This window comes from Truncatella angustata (assembly GCF_020726525.1).
Source record: "Truncatella angustata strain MPI-SDFR-AT-0073 chromosome Unknown BKA67scaffold_7, whole genome shotgun sequence".
Classification (NCBI taxonomy): Eukaryota; Fungi; Ascomycota; class Sordariomycetes; order Amphisphaeriales; family Sporocadaceae; genus Truncatella; species Truncatella angustata.
Genome location: NW_025763387.1, coordinates 2,778,258 through 2,796,358, shown reverse-complemented (window position 1 = coordinate 2,796,358; position 18,101 = coordinate 2,778,258). Strand labels below are relative to the sequence as shown.

Below are 18,101 nucleotides of genomic sequence, written 5' to 3'. Positions count from 1 at the left end.
AGTGATACCCCCTTTACGTCCTTCAATCGGTTGCGAGCTGAGCTGTTCGCGGAGGAGGAATTGGGATTATGCGACATTGGATTATCTTTAAAGTACAACTGAAACACGACAGCGCCACACGTTAAAACTAGAGGGAAATCGAAAGGAAAGGGAAAAAAATCAAAATCAAGATGTAGTCTCTACCCAAGAACCAAGAGTGAACTGCGAATTGCACATGTTCGTTAACTCCCAATCCTCGGCCCCCATCTCGCCAATCATATCCTCGTCTTCTTTGCTGCCGCACAGTCCCGCAATGAACATGGTTGCCATGAAATGATCATCTGTAGCATGCGCATCACGGTACATGGGATGCTTCATCAGACTCGTGACCTTGCGCCTCAGCAGCGGACCGCCAGCGCCCTTCTTGCTCCTTATCTTCTTCCCGAACGTCGCCTCATGCACGGGCACAACCTGCTCGTGGCCCGGGCACAGCGCCGATATGACCTCCTGTCTGAAGTCCAGCGCCCACGGCTCCGGCGGGGTCGGCTGCGCAAAGTTGTCCCGGTGCCGCACCATCGGCCCCCACACATTGCGGTACAGGTTGTGCACCGAACCCCCGGACCCGATGAACAGCGTCCTGTGCCGCCGCGCCCGCAGCGGCCGCAGCGCCGCCCCCACCGACACGTGGAAGTGCGCGTCGTACGTGTGGTTCATGCTGATCAGCGTCGTGGGCGGACAACCGGCCGGGAACATCCGGATCAGAATCAGGTACGTGTCGTGGATCCAGTCGAACTTGGGGTCCGCCGACGATGGGATCCCCGACGCCGCCAGGTGCGACTGGATCGTGGGAACGAAGTCCAGATCCGGGTTCAGCGCGTAGTTCTTGTATTTCGACGGGTGCACGTAGGCCACGGGCGACTTCTCGGGGCTGGGGTTGGCGGATATCAGGATCCCGGGGAGCGAGGTCGCCCAGTGTGCGCCCTGCCGTACGTCGTATGTCAGCTTTCCGCTCCAGTATCAATAAATAATGTGGTGGGTGTCTTGGGGCATCTCGACTCACCATCATGACCACGTGTTCGATGCCGTTCGCCAGAGCCTCGTTGCCGCATTGCTCCCAGTAATCGGCCGAGGCGTGCTCCTCGCCCAGCATCATGGTCGAGCCGTGGGAGAAGAGGTGCACGGGAGCCATTGGCTCGTCTTTCCTTCCTACGGCCATTTTGCGTATGTACTTTTTTCCACTTCTTCACGTTTTCTCCGATTTTTAAGCGAGATGGTATGGCTAGGACGCCCGGGCGTGTGGAAGTAGGTATGCACCGTGAGACCGCCCAGACTTTATGAACGATCAACAGACGCGTCAACTTGAGCAAATACGATTCTCTATAACCAAGACGGGCTTTTGTGAGATTCCATTGGAAATATCAGGCACTTTGGTCTCAGATGGTCGCAGCATCGGCGTTGGACGCGAGAATTGCCCCCATGTTGACCTCAAACGTGCATGAGCTTGGTACGCAACACATATCTCGGTAGAAGTGGGCGCCCACTGTTTGCCGCTGCTACCCCCCACTCCGTCCCGGTCCCCGCGAACCCGGAGTTACCGGGGCGCAAAACAGATGGGCACGAAACAACGATGCCTTCCGCCTAGTCAATGCATATCCTGATGTGATAGTGGCATGCTATGGGTTCACTTTAGGCATCATTATTGTTCCTACCGTAGCGAAGGTTATTCGTGGGGCCGTACAGCTTTCGAGGTATCAAAAATTAACGGTCAGTATTGTAACCTAGCCTTAGGTTAGGCCATTGTTGCTAACTAGTGCTGCGGTTATGCCCACATGGTAAATTTGGGGTAGGTATACGCTACCAGATGATGCCGACTACCACAGTTTGGGACAGAAAGGTGCACAAATAATATTTCAAATGAACGAGATGAAACAATCATTTACAGACACTATTCAATCCAGATAATATACAGGCTGACAGAGTCTAGTGGCTGTCCCATGTTTACAATTCATCAATGCCTCCAACGCAAAGCTTGCTCAAATCCTTTCCTCCCCACAACCCATGCACCATAACTCACAATAGGCAGAATGCCAAAGAGGGTGATGCTAGCCATTGTTACGAACCCAGCTTCGAAGAACCCAAGTGACGCATTGCCAGGTTGTCCTGTCGGCTTCAGCGGCCTGACTGCCAGCGTCCTAATCGCCGAAGTTGTAGTCTTCTTGGATCCTAGAAGCAGCTCCTCTGCCATCGCAAATGTCTCCGGCGGCGCCTCAATAAACTGTGGTCTCGCCTTTGAGAACATGTCTTTGTTGTACCTGTAGTAGAAATCTGCATCATGTGCAACAGGAGCCGCTGGCCCCACTAGCAATTGGACGGGTATCTGGTTGATGCAGGAAACATGGCACGGAAGATGTTGAGCTAGGTATTTGGCAGATCCGGCGTCAGCGAAGAAATAACCCGCCAGCAATGGGCTTCTACTGCAAATTAGCCTTGACGACGAGCACAAACAATAACTGGACCTACTCAAATTCCTCCGTAAAGATGGCATCGACAAGACCTGAGACACTGGCAATAGGGAGATATCTTCCACTAATCTTCAGATGCGCAAGCGGCGATGTCCTACGAGCACATGTTAGCAACCGAAACTTTCCACTCGAAAGCTTGAGAAGGATTCTTCATACCTATCAGATACATCCACAAGCTTAAAGTCATCCGAGCCGAAGCTCGACACTTGCTTCTTCTCCTCCGCATCCCTGACCGCTTTACGTGTGGCTTCGCTCTGGTTCCCACTGACCTTCTTGATGCCAGATTCTTTGGCAAACGCCAACGTAGCATATTTTGAGCATGCTTCGAAGAACTCCTGCTTCACGAACTCGTTCACCAACACCAGATCAGGTGCGTACGGCGATGTACCGCCAAAGCTAAACCTGGCGTTGGTAATGGCCTTGGCAGCCGCCTGCACATCTGCCGTCCTGTCTACGACAGCGACCGTGCGTGTAATTGTAGCAGAGAGAAGCTGATTAGTTTTTGTATTCGAAGCAGCACTGGTCGTTTGGTCAACTAGCATGGCCGACTCGAGTATCGAGAAATCTTTGATCGTCTTGCTCAAACAGAACGTGTTCAGATCCAACGCATCTGGGAGGATCTTGCGCAGGACCGAGTCAACTTGGAGGAGCGTGTCTTCGAGCTAGATTATTTGCATCAGCGCTGTCTCACGACACTCTGCGAAAAGCGCTTACCTCAAGTATAACACAATTTCCAGCCGCAATAGCAGCGGCCAGGGGCGCGACGACGGAATAAAACCGAGTGTGACTCGTGGGTCGGATGATAACCAGTCCAACACCCAGTCTGCGCGTCGTATTATCCTTCCCCTCGGTCACAGGGAGATACTCCTTCTTATGCTCTTCCGCGAAGTCTATTGTTTCGTACCAGTGTCTGATCGTGTCCATTGCAAGGTAGTATTCAGTTTCAACTTCTGCTGGAGATGCTTGAGAATCTCGGGCTAGAGCACTGCATACTAGCCCGGCTTCGTTGCGTAATGCAGCGTGGAGGCTATGGATCTGGTTTTGGCGGTAGCGTATGTTCTCTGTTCGGCCGTCAATTACGGCCAACTGCAGCCTCTCGATTGCGAGTTCCTGGGACGCCATGGTGGATAGGTCTTCTATGGGTTTCCCACTGAGACTATTGTGGTGTTTTCAGCAAGTGCAATAGAAGTCGCAACAGATTGCAACAGATTGCAACGATCTAGTCTTTGCGACCAGGGAAAATATGTGGCAATCTAGAATTACTTCCGAGTATCATAGCTCTCTACATCGGAAAGTCCGCTTCGTATCACGGTCACTTACCCCAAACAATAGAAGCTGGGGTATGCGCTTCGGTAAGTGGGGTGTGGATACCTGCCCCCAGACACGACTCCAAGGAGCTTTCATCCTTGTCCACGGACGGACCAAATCCGAGGGAGTGCTCGGGACGATCGTGCTATGCTAGCCTGAGCCTGATGACAAGTTCCTGCATTGCGCGCCCAGAGCTGGCTTTGAGTAGGTTGTCGCATTCCGGCGACCTAGACTCATCTCCCCCCGTTTGGTAAAGAAAGGTCAACACCAAAGCCCAAGCATCGCGAACTTTCCTCTACAGCCGTCGCGTGCGTCCTTCTGTATCAGCAGGGTTTCATAATTCCAAGATGTCGGTGACGACGACGGATAACCCCGTGACCACCACCATCGCCTCGACTTTGCAAGACTACGAAATCCACCTCACGGGCGAACAAGACCTACCACCGCGACATGTCTGGGTGCCTCTGACGGATCACAATGCGCCGCCGGCCGACAACCCGGAGGGATGGCAAGACTCGTTCCGCGGCGTGCCCAACTACCGTCCCATCAACAGAGAACTCGACTGGGACTCGAGACCGTGGGGATCAAATGGGATTGAGACTGGCTTTGTGTTTTTAATGTTGCATGGTTGTTGGTTGACCGGGGTAAGTAGCGTCCGTTGAGGAAATTGACTGAACGATATACTTCCCAGATAGTATGTATGCTGACTTTATCTTTTTCTTTTTGCTCGACAGGTTACGAACTGGTTATGGAGGACTACTGGAGGCCGCTTTAACAAGACGTTCTGGCGTTGGAAGGTTGGAGGCGAGTTTTAGGTTGCCCTCAGTGCTGGTCGAGTTCGCAGTGGAGATTGCATACAATTCTAACCTTCAGTTACATGTTTATGCGTCACAATGCCCGTAACGCAGACAGCAAAAAATATCAGCTTATATTATCTCCTTTTTCTCTTGAAGAAGCATCAAAAATTTTTTTTTTTCTTAATATAACTGGTTGATGAACTCAATTCCCTTGATTCGTGTGGTCATTGACAAACTTGATGTTGAAGTTTTCTGCCTTGTTCCTCGTACAAATAAAGTGCACTACTTTCGAACCCCGACCCGCTGTATATTGTATTGTATCATCTGTTCACATCGCTGATTAGCCAAAGAAAACATGTTGGTCCTCTCGCTTGATCGATGCCAAACTCAAAGCCTATTAAAAGAAGAAATGAACACATCGGGTACATCGGCGCTCGTAAGTCCGTTCAATACGCCAGTTTCACCGAGTACTGAACTGAGCCGCCGTTGATGCCCCTCCCCCACCTGTCTTCCGGTACGCATGAATGAGGGGACTGACTGGCAACATCCGGGTGCACAATGAGCAACGCCGTGAAAGACATGAGAGAACTCGGCATTGATTGAATTTAATTAACTTTTCAGACCTTTATTTCCTGGCTTGTAACCACATCCTGGGACGAAGTATCAAGTACCCAGCAGACGACCAAAGAGCATCCCCTACACTTACACACACCCCGAGCGCCAAGATGGAAGTCCAAACACCCCCGATCCGTGACATCTCGTCCACTGTCGAAGACGCGGAGAACAACTTGATCTTCCACAAGAACGTCTCCATTCCGCTGAAGGCATCTAAACTTCCCATCCGCGCCAACGTGTACTTGCCACTGTCCGCCAAGTCCGGCGACAAGTTTCCCGTCCTGGTCACCTACGGCCCCTATGGCAAAGACATCCCTTACGAGACCTTCTATAAGGGCTCCTTCAGTCAGGTCAACCCGGAGCACCGGTCCAAGTACAGCGCCTGGGAGACGCCGGACCCGGTGTTCTGGACGCGGCACGGCTACGCCATCGTGAGGGCGGACGAGAGGGGCCTGGGGCAGAGCCCCGGATTCCTAGACACCATGAGCAAGGGTACCAGCGAGTGCTTCTTTGATGTGGTGGAGTGGGCTGCCGAGCAGGGCTGGAGCAGCGGCAAAGTCGGGCTCCTGGGGATCTCGTACTATGCCGGCACGCAGTGGCGAGTTGCGGCGCGGCGGCCCAAGGGGCTGGCTGCCATCATTCCCTGGGAGGGCATGTCGGACTACTACCGTGACCGCTGCCAGCACGGTGGCATCTTGTCCAATAAGTTTATCGGCTTCTGGTGGAACCGTCAGGTGCTGGTGAACCAGTACGGAAAGCCCGGCCGCTCGAAGCTTCAGTTTCCTCCCGATGGACCAGGTGCCCGTGGCCAAGAAGATACGCTCGAGGGCGATCTAGGAGAAGACGTCCTGACCCAGAACAGGCAGGACCAAACCGTCGACAACGCCAAGTATAAGTACCGCGATGACGACTACTATGCGAGCAAGGAGTTCAAGCTCGAGGACATCGAGGTGCCGCTTCTGAGCGTCGCCAACTGGGGAGGCATCCTGCTTCATCTGCGCGGCAACGTCGAGGGCTACAATCATGCTGGCTCGAAGCACAAGTGGCTCCGCTTCATCACCGGCCGCCACGATCTCCCCTTTTACTACAGGGAGGAGGTAGAAATCCAGAGGAGTTTCTTGGATGCTTTCCTGAAGGGCGATGATCGCGATGGCTGGACAGAGCCAGGCAAGATTGCGCCCGTGACCGTCACGCTGCGAAAGGGTGATGTTGGCTTCAACGATGCCGAGGCCGAGAAAGCTTACCCCAAGAGAGAAGAGGAGGCCTGGCCGATTCCGAGAACCCAATACACAAGGTTCTACCTAACTCCAGACCAAATTCTGTCGAAAGATAAACCTACCGTCACCGAGGCCAAGCAGGTCTCGTACAAAGCCCTAGGCTCCATCGAGAAGCCAGAACTCGTCCAGTTCGCCACCGCTCCGTTTGAACAGGAGACAGAGATCACCGGTCACATCACAGCGCACCTCAACGTTTCGTTGACGGCCGAGGAGGCCGCCGGCGAGAAAGACATCGACCTCTTCGTGACCCTCAGGCACATCGACACCAACGGCAAGGAGATACACTATACGGGCACCGCCGGTGATCCCGTGCCCCTGACCAAGGGATGGCTGAGAGTCAGCTTCCGCAAGGTGCACACGGATCACCCCAAGAACCGCCCTTACCTGCCGCACCGCGAGTACCTCTCGACAGACGTGCTCCCGGTCAAGTCCGCTGAGGTGTACCCTGTTGAGGTTGAGATTTGGCCCTCGAACGTCGTGGTCGAGAAGGGTGGTAAGCTGGTCTTTGAGGTGGCCAGTGGTGATACGCAGGGCTCTGGTATCTTCCAGCACTGCTCTGAGACAGACAGGTATGTATTTCAAGAACAAGTGTACCGACAAACATCATGCTAACTGGAACAGACCGTCGTCAAAATTCGCTGGACGGAATCATATCCATTTTGGAGAAAATCTGGAGAATTATGTCACTCTGCCCGTCATTCCTCCGAAATGAAGTTTTTAGGAGGATGGAAATTGTTTAGATAGCAATAAGCTGAAATAGTGAAAAGAGTTGCACAAGAAATTTACTTGGAAGATTTTTTTGTGTCTCGAGAAATAATTCAGAAGTATTCTTGAGTTGCGCCCTGAGCAATGATTATAGTACAGGTTATAATCGCGAATGTGCACTGTGACGTGAATATCGCCTAGCACATGAGAAATCCCCGCCTAGCTTGCTCAGACCCCGTAAACCATCAAGTTAAAGCCGAACTGCTGTGTCGATTGTATCTCGATGTATTACTGTGTTGCTGGAACTCTCGGTCTGGTTCGGTACCGTATATGGGGCATATAATTGAGTCCCGGAACGGCGGGGGCGGGGCTTACCAGTGGCAGATGGGCACCTTGGATCTTACACATATAACAATTTTCTCGACAACCAAGAAGAAATCTTGTATGAATCAATTGCACAAGATAGTTTGGTTTTGAAAAGACATGTCGACATAACGAGCAATGGCATACTCCGAGCATTTTTCTCTTGGCAACATTCCCTATGGAATTGCAACCACGATAAGTGATGCACACCGGGATAGAGCAGTGGTCACCCGGTTGGGAGACAAGGTTATATTTGTAGGGGATTTGTCGTTGGATGCAACGGATCAAGTGAACGCAGCTCTGAAGCAGGTGTGTTGCCTTGCCTGAAGGTCTTCAGACAATGTGCTGACTGTACCCTAGCCTACCCTTAACGAATTAGCAGCCCTAAGCAGGTCTGAACAGCAGCAGCTCAGGCAAAAGCTGAAGTCCGTCCTTTCTGATAGCACGGCTGTGAACAGACATGGATTCAAGCTGGCAGAAGTGGTGCTTCATTTGCCCATTACCGTAGCTGGATTCACAGACTATTCGTGCTCAAAGGAACACGTGCTGAACGCCGGAGAGGCCGTGTTTGGCAAGCGGTCCATGCCACCTGCATTTTTACATTACCCAGTCGGATATTCAGGCACGTCATCAACGATTGTTGTCTCGGGCACGCCAGTGCAGAGGCCGAATGGCATGTATCGGGCAGGGGAAACAATCGAGTTCGGTGCCAGCAGAGCAATGGATTACGAGCTCGAGTTTGCTGCCGTGATTGGAAAGCCAACGAAAATGGGCGAGAGTGTGAAGCTGGACAACGCTGATGACCATATTTTCGGGCTGGTCCTACTCAACGACTGGAGCGGTGAGTAGTACAACTAAGTTGGCTGGCCTCCATACTGACTACAGCCCGCAGCTCGTGATATCCAAGGACTTGAGATGACTCCACTGGGACCGATGAATGGCAAGAGCTTTTCGACATCGATTTCTCCTTGGGTCATCACGTTGGATGCCCTGGAACGTTTTGCGACTGCTGCTCCGACGAAGGAAATCCCAGTTGCTGCGTTTCTGCACGACAAGAAGGAAAAGCCAAGCTATAACATCGAGCTGCAGGCAGAGCTCCTTCGGGGTGACAACTCAACTAAGCTGTGTACTGCTAATGTATCATGGATGTACTGGACATTCCGCGATCTCGTGGTGCAGAAGACCATCAACGGATGCAATCTCAATACTGGCGATCTTCTGGCCACAGGCACAGTGTCCGGTGTGGGCGACGACGAGCATGGTTGTCTCTTGGAAATGACCAAAGGCGGCAAGGTTGAGTTTGAGATAGTTGGTGGAGCAAAGAGAACCTACCTGCAAGATGGGGATGGTGTTAGAATGACGGCATACTGCGGCGGTGGTGTTGGTTTTGGAGATTGCACTGGATTCATAACTCCGGCAAAGATAATGTAGTGTGCGCAGGCAATTTCAAAGGCAAGGTGCATGGGCAAGCTCGGAAACAGAAATGTAGCCCAGAATGTGCATGGTCTTTTTTTCATGCGACATGTACACTGACTCTCGCAGAATGTGCTTCTGGGCCAATGAGGCTCTAAAGGTTACTGTGAATAAGTTTAATACGAGGTATGCGGCCATGAGCATGAGCATGCACGCAATCGAGACCCTGGAGCTGGTTTGATTCCAGAAGCTTGGAGATGGCGGAGAAACCGGCCAGCCACCTGAACCAATCCCACTTTATGAGACAATTACACTCCATTATTGGTCCAAACTGTTTCCGCCCCAGGGGTCAGCTCAATGGCCACGTTCGCACAATAACTTTTTGGGGAGAAGCTCCTGTTGTTGCTCCTGGTTGCGTCGCTGGACTCTCCTGCTCCGCACTGGCAAAGAGTCAATTGAGTGTTGACTTGACTTGACTCCCTCCCACTTCACTCCTCCATTTCATTTCATTCCATTTCTCCTCACCTTAACTGTCACGGTAATTTCTTATCTCAAAATGGTAGCTCTCCAGTACTCGGTTCTCGCCGCTTTGGCACTTCGTGTCGTCTCTGTCTTTGCTCAGGAAGACCCATCTGTACGTCACCAACGCCAAACCTCGAGCTCTCCCTCTCCCTCTCCCCCCTTTCAGAGCTGCAGCTCGTGTGCGACGTATTCAAGCTAACCTTCATGTCACGGCACAGCCTCTTGACGAAGGCGCCGGTAGCCCTGGCAACTCCCCTGAACTCAATGCCGACATCATCGCCAGCTTCCCCGACGCCGACATCTTTGGTGTCAAGCTGGTCAACGGTCGTCCCACCAAGGCAGTCATTGAGATCGCGAACCACGAGGCGGAACCTATCCAGTTCGCCTTCATTGGCGGTTCTCTCAACACCCTGCAGCCTGTGCCCGCCGACGTTCACCCTTCGAGCAGCATTGTCCGCAACCTGACCACTGTCCGATACGATGCCATCATCCCTGCCGGCGAGACCCAGTCCCTGCCTTACTCCTTCGTCCTGGACATGAACCCTCAGGAACTCCAGCTTCTGTTGGGCGCTGTTGTCACTTCCCAGGCTGGCAACATCTTCCAGGTCACCGTTGCCAACCAGACTGTCAGCATTGTTGAGGCTCCTACCAGCATCTTCGACCCCCAGATGTGAGCCTGCCCCTGTGTACTTGCCATGCTATTGAAGGGATGCTTTCAGCTAACAGTATTTCTAGCATCTTCCTGTACCTCGTTCTCGGAGCTGCCTTTGCTGGTACTTCCTACTTCGTCTACAAGACCTACATCGAGGCTTTCTTCCCCGGCCAGCCCAAGAAGACCAGAGCGCCCAAGGGCAAGCAGGCCAAGCTCATCGAGAAGGAGCCTCTCTCTGGCGGCGAGGGTACCGCCACTGGTGCTGACTCGGGTTTCGATGCTAGCTGGATTCCCCAGGACCACATCAACCGGCCCACCGCAAAGCGCGTCAAGAGCGGTGCCGCCCAAAAGAAGCCCCTCAAGACTGTTCAGTAGAGCCAGCTGGCTGAAGACTCGGATACTGCCGCCCCTGCATCTGCTACAGTGAACTCGGGAAAGACAGGAAAGAGGAGGTCGAACAAAACAGCGCCGAAAGGGCACTGGGCCATATGTAACTTATCTCATGTGCAACAGTTGGGCGGGGAATTAAAAGCAGAACCGCCGGGTCGTGATTGAAGGCTGGTTTGCATTTGCGTATTTGTTAACAACATTATGACAAAGGCCTAAAAGAAAGCTATAAATCACCATCCAACGCCCCGTTCTAATAATATGATAGTCGTATGTATGCGCGCTCTGAATTCAAATTCCAAAATATGCAATCAACCCATGTCCCATGCACCGTATATGTACACGTTCTTGATACCCAAACTCATCTTGAATAATCCTCTCCAAATATAGTCGCATGATTTGGTACCTTGGGAACTCCCATCACAGCGGCAGAGCATTACGCGAGACGAGTTTTGACAGCTCGTCGCACGTGTGAACAAGACCGATCCATTGAACCCAAGCAGGTTCCTTGTGATCGCGAAACCATTCTTTCCGAGCTCATCTCCGAGCGGCCCCCAACACGCAGCGGTAAGTCACCAATCACTCCATGGAACCATTTTTGAATTCAGAAGTCGGTTGCCCTGATCATTAATCTATCACATATCATCCATCTATCCGTCTCAGAAATGACTCCTCTCATAAGGCGGCGAATACGGCGAATGGCTGCCCGGCGGACTCCGATACCTCTCCGGAATCTCACCCCCCGGCAGCTCCGCCCGGAACCCAGGCGTGAGATGACTGCCCGCGTCTGGCGGGTGATGCGGCGCATACAACTCCACCGGTCCTTGTCGCTGCTCCGTGCCCAGCTCCGCCACCGCCAGCAGCGGCTGTCCCGCACCAACCCCACCACCAGTAGTAGTATTCATCGTCGTCTGCTGCGCGTCCTGCGGCTTGTAGAATATGCCCCCCATGCCGCCCGCCGCCATGGTCGAGTGGGTCCCGATGGGCGACACCGTGTTCCAGCCCGTCGACGCGGACAGCGGGATTGCGCTGTTCTCCGGATACGGACTGTGCAGCTCCTGTGCGGTGCTGCTGGTCCCGAACGTGCTGCTGTATTCCCCCGGCAGCGGCGAGCCCCCCGTCTGCGTGTATGCGCCGCCCGGCGCCGGTCGCCGCCGCCGGTTGTACACCCAGATGAACACAGCGCCTAGGAGACACAGGATCCCCCCGATCGCTATGCCGGCCCCTATGCCGATCTTTGCGCCCGTGGACAGGCCGGCGCTGCCTGCGGCTCCTGTGCTGGTCGGACTACTCGTCGCCCCCGTCGTCGTCGTCGTTATGGGGCCCCCTGTGCCCGTCGTCGTCGTCGTCGTCGTCATGCCTGTAGTGGTTGCCGTAGCCGTCTGACTCGTCGTCGTCGTCGTAGGCGTAGCCGTTGCGGTGGCCTGGGTCTCGGTGGCAGCGCTCGCCTGGGCCAGGAAGGCAGCCTCGCCCACGGTGATGATGACGCCGGTGCCGTCGCAGTTGTTCTGCAGCGTGGCGTAGACTGTCTTCAGGTCGCTCGGGCTCTCCTTGGACACGCACGACGCGACGTTGTAGATGAAGTTGCCGCCGTTGGTGCACAGGCACGAGTTCATCTCCTGACCCGTGTCGCCTGTGCACCCGCTCGCGTCCGCCGACGAGGACATGCATGATTGCGAGCCCGCCGGGTAGGCGCTGAAGTCGTTCTCGAAGGCGTGGGTCGGGGCCGGGGTGGTTGTGAGCAGCAGCAGGAGCAGCGTCTGCAGTGGCATGGGAAGTGGTGTGCCTCGCATTGTGCCCGTCCTGACTTGACCTAGAGCCGCCTGCCCAGGGGTCGAGTTCAAAGGGTTGTCCTGGTGGAGTCCTGTCAACTAACTATATTGGTATGGCATACGACATTACGCAGAGAAAACTTGGGCAGATTTGAGGTACAGGATAATATGGAGTAGTGAAGTATAAAGCGAGTGTGGATCAATTGATTGGTTTCGACGGATGGGAAAATTGACCGACCAAAAGATCAGAGAGAGTAAATCCAAGAAAAGGAAAATAGCGAGTGTATTCCAAGTTTGTTGTTTTCGATGTAGACTAGATCTTCTTAACTTAATGGACAAGGTTTAAAGCCAAAATACGATGAACCCACCCCCCCAGAAGGGACAAGGGAAAGCTGAACCTCCATGACAGAAAGGCTTGGGACTTGGCGGAAAGCTCACCCAGATCGCTGGACCTGCAGCTGAGCTGGAGCTGGAGTTGGCACAGGTAGCAGTGCCAAGTTTAGTTAGGTGCCTGCACTGCACAGCAAGGCGCAAGATTAGAAGGGTTTGGCGCCCACCCGGCCGCTTGTTTTGAGTTGCACGCACATTCAGGAGAAGAGCTGGGAAGTGGGCGGTGCAGCGAAAGGGAAGGTCTGGAATGCGCTGTTCGTGTGTCCCATTTCTCCAGGTGCGAGAATGCGATCCATTCTCCGCTATGGAGATTAAACCAGCTCATGTGATCCTTTCGGACACAACGACAGAAAAGGAGCAAGACACTAACGGGTGCTAGCGGACTTCAAGGGGCGCTGATTCTATTTATGGGATTCTGCAGGTTCTGACATTATGTTCTTATAGGATTTTGACAATGAGGCTCAGAAGACTGGTTTGAGCCTCAATTTCAAAAGTCATCGACGGTTGTTCTGGGATAGAACCTTTATCCCCTTATTGGACTCAAATGTCGAAACTACAGATGTCGGAACGACGACCACGATCAGGACAACCCCTTTAGTCTTCACTGTTGGTCTTCTGTCATCGATGTGGAACTCCAGATAACCTTACGTTAGAAATATTCAACTGCCGACTTTCTTACAAATTGAACTCAATGGCACAGCACTTACCTAAGCTTATGCCTCTGGTAGAATCGAAGCCCTTGCAATATCGACCTATACGGTACCATGATCAAAGGGTGTTGATGGGTATGGTGTCATCATTCCAAAAACAAAAAGAATAAAAAAAATAAAAAAAAATAAAAACTATCATCTTTTCCCTCCCTCCTTTCTATCTTTTCTTTTTCCTTACGCCTTACGAACCATGTCAATTCGACGATTTATGAATGTCGACTAATTTCAGGTACGGATGCTACGAGGTGCAAGCAAGGCTATGCAGAGCTCTCGTCAATTACCACTCAGCTCGACAGGAGGAACTGGTCTCCAGGGACCTTCTCCTCCTGCGTCGCGTGACTGTGCCGACTTACTCGCGCATGCCACCAGCACAGTGATTTGTCGTGAACCTTGACATAAGCAAACGATAATAAGCCCATCCAAGTGACGACGAGATCAGTTTGACGGGGTCGTTTCCCGAGCCTGGACGAGGCCTACCTAGACCAGTATCTTCTCTCAACAATGCCGACATGGTTGTATGTGCTCTAACTAGATCAAATGAAAGATTTCCCCATAGATGCTCATATCTTTCATAGTTTTTGTTTTCACCTCAAGTACGCGAGACTTCCTCTGATATCTAGCCATCTCGATCCCAAAGATTTCAAGACTCTGCACCGGGTTTGCATGGAGCGTGCCATTGTTTCCATCTCTCAAGACAGATGGATCTCTGGCTATTCCTTGGGCATCTGAAACTGATAGACCGGGTATGAGTGTTCAGGAAACCTCCCATGAATTGCCCCACTATCCACAAGGCAATCCAGCTCGCAGCTGGCCAAGAAGTCGAGGCTGCCCTGAATGATGAGAAGATTGGTCGCAGTGTCTTGGAAGACTTTCGCTATAGGATGTCTACAGTCCAGCTTGATTTCCAGTCATTTGTCTGCCGATCCAAACAAAATCAACAAGCCATATATCGAATTAACGGATTATTTCCACTTGAGGCGTTACAACTCGAATCTTGATGTCGCCCAAGAAGCTTATTCCAACGTTTGTAGAAGATCGAATAAAACAAGGATATTTGGCTCGTGATGTTTGGCCTCGCCCTCAGGTGATAAATTCCGATTGACACCACATCCAGTCAAGGCAAAGATCGCTGCTTTGAGATAGGTTAATGCGATCTTCTTGAAACCACACTTCGTCACAGTTCCGGCAGATAGATCTAACTCTTATTATATCCTGAACCTCCCATTTATCATAGGGCATACGTCGATGTGGATTGCGACAACTGAGACCCGGCTGTTTCTTTCAGGTAAGTTGCTCTGATTGATACAGATGGCGCTCACCCATAGCATACGTGTCCTTGTCGACATATCACAAATGCCTTGGCACATCATCAAGATTGCTTGTCACTGAGATTGTGTTTGCGCGCTCGATCCGCCACGGACGATGTCAAAGCCGGGTGGTTCAGTGGAGCCCCGAACATAGGAGAGAGCTTCGTATTGGCAAATAAAGGCCTGCTTTGTGTCTCTCACCCAAGAGGTATACCATCTTCGAGGTCTTGCGCTCCTGCCGCATCCTCCGGCGACGGCACTTGTGCCGTGCTAAGCCTTACGCAAATGCCATTGCCGAGGGTTCCGGATAACAGGTCAGTAGTCGTATATCAAAACCATGGCTATCCATCACTGCACATGTGTAGGTTGTCATTTGTTAGAATTACGAGAGACTACGTGTCACGACGTCGAAGCAAATTCTGCGAAAATCAACGTTCACGTTGCGTGGATGCATCTCGCTTAATAAGGGCTTGTTCGCAAGGCTTTTCCTGAAACCCCAACTCACGTTATGCTGCCTGCATGTGCTGCACCGTATGGAGCTGAAGCTAAATGAGGACTGGTAGCTAGCGTGAAAAGGCATAGCAACCATAAAGCATCGTTGCTGCACCTGGCGCATCCAGCAACACGAATAATTGATCGTTCAGAGTTGTAATTTATGGCGAAGGCAACCTTTAGCTTCTGCCCAGATCATGGGCCCGTTATTGTGAGCAACTGTACTGGCGTTGGAGAGAAGGACCAAGACCACATCTCCGACCGACGCTCTCGGCCTGGAATCAACCGCTCGCCACCTTGTGGAACTTCCTCACCACCCAAACAAGGGGATATACCAAGCGCACTCAGGGCACTTTCGACTCATGGCGAGTCATTATGTAAACTAGGATCTCTGATTGATCAATCACCAGAACAATCGTCGGCCGTTTGACCAAACGGGGCGGACTGGGGACTAGTCCAGCCCTGTCATTCCCCATCTCTAGCATCGAGACCCCTGGAATATGGGAAATAGTGGATTCACCAGCGACGGTTAATGCCGCTACAGGAAATATCCTTACGATAAGTTCGAGGATTATCATGAATGGCGAGCATGTCGCCCTCTTTTGTTTCTTCCCCGCACGTCTAATCTGGTGCAGGAAGCTTTCGTCGGGACCAAAGATGACGGGCTTTTCTGTTACAGTTCAGAGCATCGTCACCCTGGGCGCCGCCTGGGTCGTGTTTGAGCTTCTGAAGGCACTCTATAATATCTCCCCACTTCACCCGCTACACAAGATTCCGGGTCCGAAACTCGCGGCGGCCTCTTATCTGCTGGAGTTCTATCACGATGTCGTCCTTGGGGGTAGATACACGCACGCTATCCAGCAGATGCATGAGCAATACGGTAAGCAACAACTACCATTGTAGACTTGACAATGGTGGCTAATTAAATCGGATAGGTCCCATAGTTCGCATCAACCCAAATGAGACGCACTGTAATGATGTTGGCTTCTCGGACGAGATCTACGCCGTTGGCGGCAGAAAGAGGGACAAGCCCGTCCACCAAATCAGCGGTTCCGCGTAAGTTCTTTCCTCTATTCTCCCATTTGGGGGATGACAAAAAGGTTAAACTGACCTCACTTGACGAGAATAGTGCGGGAGCTGGGAACTCCTTCGGCACCAAAGACCACGACCTGCACCGGACCCGGCGCGGGCCCGTGGCCAAATTCTTCTCACAGGCCATGATCGCCAGGCTGGAAGGAGAGATCCACGGCATGGTGCACAGACTGTGCGACAAGCTGCTCGCGGAGGCTGGCAGGAAGGAACCCATCGATGTCGCTATGGCATACAGCTGTTTCACCTCTGATGCCATCTTCGGCTACTGCTTCGGCGAGGAACAGGGCTTCCTGCGCCAGGAGGGCTGGTATCCTAACCATCGGGAGGCGACACTCGCCGTTCTCAAGCCAGTCTTCTTCCTTCGGTTCTTTCCGGTCTTGGCCAAGTTGCAAGACTACGCAATTCTGTAAGCACCAAACCATCTGAATATCACATTGGCCTGGCTAGTTGTGAGGACTGACAAAAATCCAGGTTCGTCGACTACCTCCCTGAGGACGTCGCTCTCCTCCTCCGCTCGCTGAAGATCACCGTTCCCGGCCTCGTCGCCAAGACCAAGGTAGATCTAGACGCCGGGATCCGTCATGAGCGTCCAACTGTCTTCGTCTCGCTCCTGGAGTCCGATCTAGACGCTGATGAGAAGTCACTAGACAGACTTGCTGAAGAGGCCATCACCGTCGTCAATGCAGGCACCGAGACCACGAGCTGGGCACTGACCGTTATCACCTTCCATCTGCTGAGTAAGCCACAACTACTCTCGAGGCTAAGAAAAGAACTCGAAGATGCTGTCGAGAATCCGAACAACTTGCCTCCCTGGACTGTGCTCGAGAAGCTCCCGTACTTGGGTGCCGTGATTCAGGAAGGTCTGCGCCTGTCGTACGGCGTATCGGCCCGTACTGCGCGTGAGGCCACGCAAGAGGACCTGATATACCGCGGAGAATTCAACAAGAAGCCGGTTGAGCTGCTGCTGCCACGGGGCTTCGCCATCGGTATGTCGGCGGCCATCACGCACCACGACGAGAACATTTTCCCGGATTCCCACTCGTTCATCCCCGAGCGCTGGCTGGACGAGAACAACCAGCGGAGGAAAGAGGTCGAGCGCGGCATGATGGCCTGGTCCAAAGGTAGCCGAGCATGTCTTGGAAAGAAGTAAGTTATTCCACTAAGCCGGGGACCGGACTCCTCGAATGCCTCCGTGAGTTCTAACAGTTATTAGTCTCGCGCTTTGCGAACTTCATCTGAGTCTTACGGCTTTAGTCCTACGTGTCATCCCTCGCATGACACTCTTCGAGACGACAGAAAGGGATGTTATTTACGATCATGACATGTTCATTCCGCGCCCTGTCGCGGACAGTAAAGGCGTGCGCGTCACTATTGAATAGGATCAAAGACAGTAAAATAGGAATGATAACTCCTTTTTTTCACTATATAATTCTGTAATGTGTATAGCTGGCTGGCGCTGCTATTGGGCCGTACTCGCATCAGAATGTTGCGCTAGTAGTCTGTATCATGAAACTCTAAAAGTCATTATCTGCGCGAAATATACGTTGACCTTGGCCATTTCTTTTCTTCTTCAGGTTCGGTACATAAAACAAATTCTTCGGCCTATTCCATATTATAAAAGGGCTCGAAACTACACGATAACGTTACGTGTCCCGGATGGAGCGCTTCTTATCTCAGCGAAATGACAAGCGGGCAGATCTCGACACATTCTTGAAGATCCGCGATATCTATGTACCGGTCGTAATTAATATTAAAAAAAAACGTTTCGAGATTACGCAAGATCTAAAAAATAAATTAA

At 52.3% G+C, this 18,101-nt stretch overlaps 8 protein-coding genes across 8 annotated transcripts; 5 read left to right on the top strand and 3 right to left on the bottom strand.

The window, feature by feature from the left end:
- Positions 1–165: 165 nt before the first annotated feature.
- On the bottom strand, positions 166–1,195 carry BKA67DRAFT_539133 (Extradiol ring-cleavage dioxygenase, class III enzyme, subunit B; the record flags this gene model as incomplete). Its single annotated transcript, XM_046100583.1, has 2 exons — positions 166–960; positions 1,040–1,195. The coding sequence occupies 2 exons, from the start codon at positions 1,193–1,195 to the stop codon at positions 166–168; spliced, it is 951 nt and encodes a 316-aa protein (XP_045955643.1).
- A 792-nt stretch (positions 1,196–1,987) lies between these two features.
- On the bottom strand, positions 1,988–3,623 carry BKA67DRAFT_662054 (Aldehyde/histidinol dehydrogenase; the record flags this gene model as incomplete). Its single annotated transcript, XM_046107931.1, has 4 exons — positions 1,988–2,450; positions 2,500–2,595; positions 2,658–3,163; positions 3,216–3,623. 4 exons carry the CDS (start codon positions 3,621–3,623, stop codon positions 1,988–1,990), a joined length of 1,473 nt encoding a protein of 490 aa, XP_045955642.1.
- Positions 3,624–4,156: 533 nt separating this feature from the next.
- BKA67DRAFT_539131 (uncharacterized protein) lies at positions 4,157–4,624 on the top strand (the record flags this gene model as incomplete). Its single annotated transcript, XM_046100582.1, has 3 exons — positions 4,157–4,453; positions 4,501–4,503; positions 4,544–4,624. The coding sequence occupies 3 exons, from the start codon at positions 4,157–4,159 to the stop codon at positions 4,622–4,624; spliced, it is 381 nt and encodes a 126-aa protein (XP_045955641.1).
- A 707-nt stretch (positions 4,625–5,331) lies between these two features.
- BKA67DRAFT_662052 (X-Pro dipeptidyl-peptidase C-terminal non-catalytic domain-containing protein) lies at positions 5,332–7,210 on the top strand (the record flags this gene model as incomplete). The annotated part of the gene is made up of 2 exons (XM_046107930.1): positions 5,332–7,067; positions 7,120–7,210. 2 exons carry the CDS (start codon positions 5,332–5,334, stop codon positions 7,208–7,210), a joined length of 1,827 nt encoding a protein of 608 aa, XP_045955640.1.
- A 494-nt stretch (positions 7,211–7,704) lies between these two features.
- On the top strand, positions 7,705–8,997 carry BKA67DRAFT_522378 (fumarylacetoacetase; the record flags this gene model as incomplete). Its single annotated transcript, XM_046098366.1, has 3 exons — positions 7,705–7,875; positions 7,927–8,407; positions 8,459–8,997. The coding sequence occupies 3 exons, from the start codon at positions 7,705–7,707 to the stop codon at positions 8,995–8,997; spliced, it is 1,191 nt and encodes a 396-aa protein (XP_045955639.1).
- Positions 8,998–9,260: 263 nt separating this feature from the next.
- Positions 9,261–10,864, top strand: BKA67DRAFT_381871 (uncharacterized protein). The gene is made up of 3 exons (XM_046096553.1): positions 9,261–9,613; positions 9,720–10,171; positions 10,228–10,864. Exons 1-3 carry the CDS (start codon positions 9,536–9,538, stop codon positions 10,526–10,528), a joined length of 831 nt encoding a protein of 276 aa, XP_045955638.1. The 5' UTR covers positions 9,261–9,535; the 3' UTR covers positions 10,529–10,864.
- Positions 10,864–12,572, bottom strand: BKA67DRAFT_381863 (uncharacterized protein). Its single transcript, XM_046096552.1, has 2 exons — positions 12,551–12,572; positions 10,864–12,393 (listed from the first exon to the last, which is right to left on the bottom strand). The coding sequence occupies exon 2, from the start codon at positions 12,331–12,333 to the stop codon at positions 11,200–11,202; it is 1,134 nt and encodes a 377-aa protein (XP_045955637.1). The 5' UTR covers positions 12,334–12,393; positions 12,551–12,572; the 3' UTR covers positions 10,864–11,199.
- A 3,296-nt stretch (positions 12,573–15,868) lies between these two features.
- On the top strand, positions 15,869–17,682 carry BKA67DRAFT_521780 (cytochrome P450; the record flags this gene model as incomplete). Its single annotated transcript, XM_046098312.1, has 5 exons — positions 15,869–16,091; positions 16,147–16,267; positions 16,341–16,709; positions 16,775–17,449; positions 17,517–17,682. 5 exons carry the CDS (start codon positions 15,869–15,871, stop codon positions 17,680–17,682), a joined length of 1,554 nt encoding a protein of 517 aa, XP_045955636.1.
- Positions 17,683–18,101: the final 419 nt, after the last annotated feature.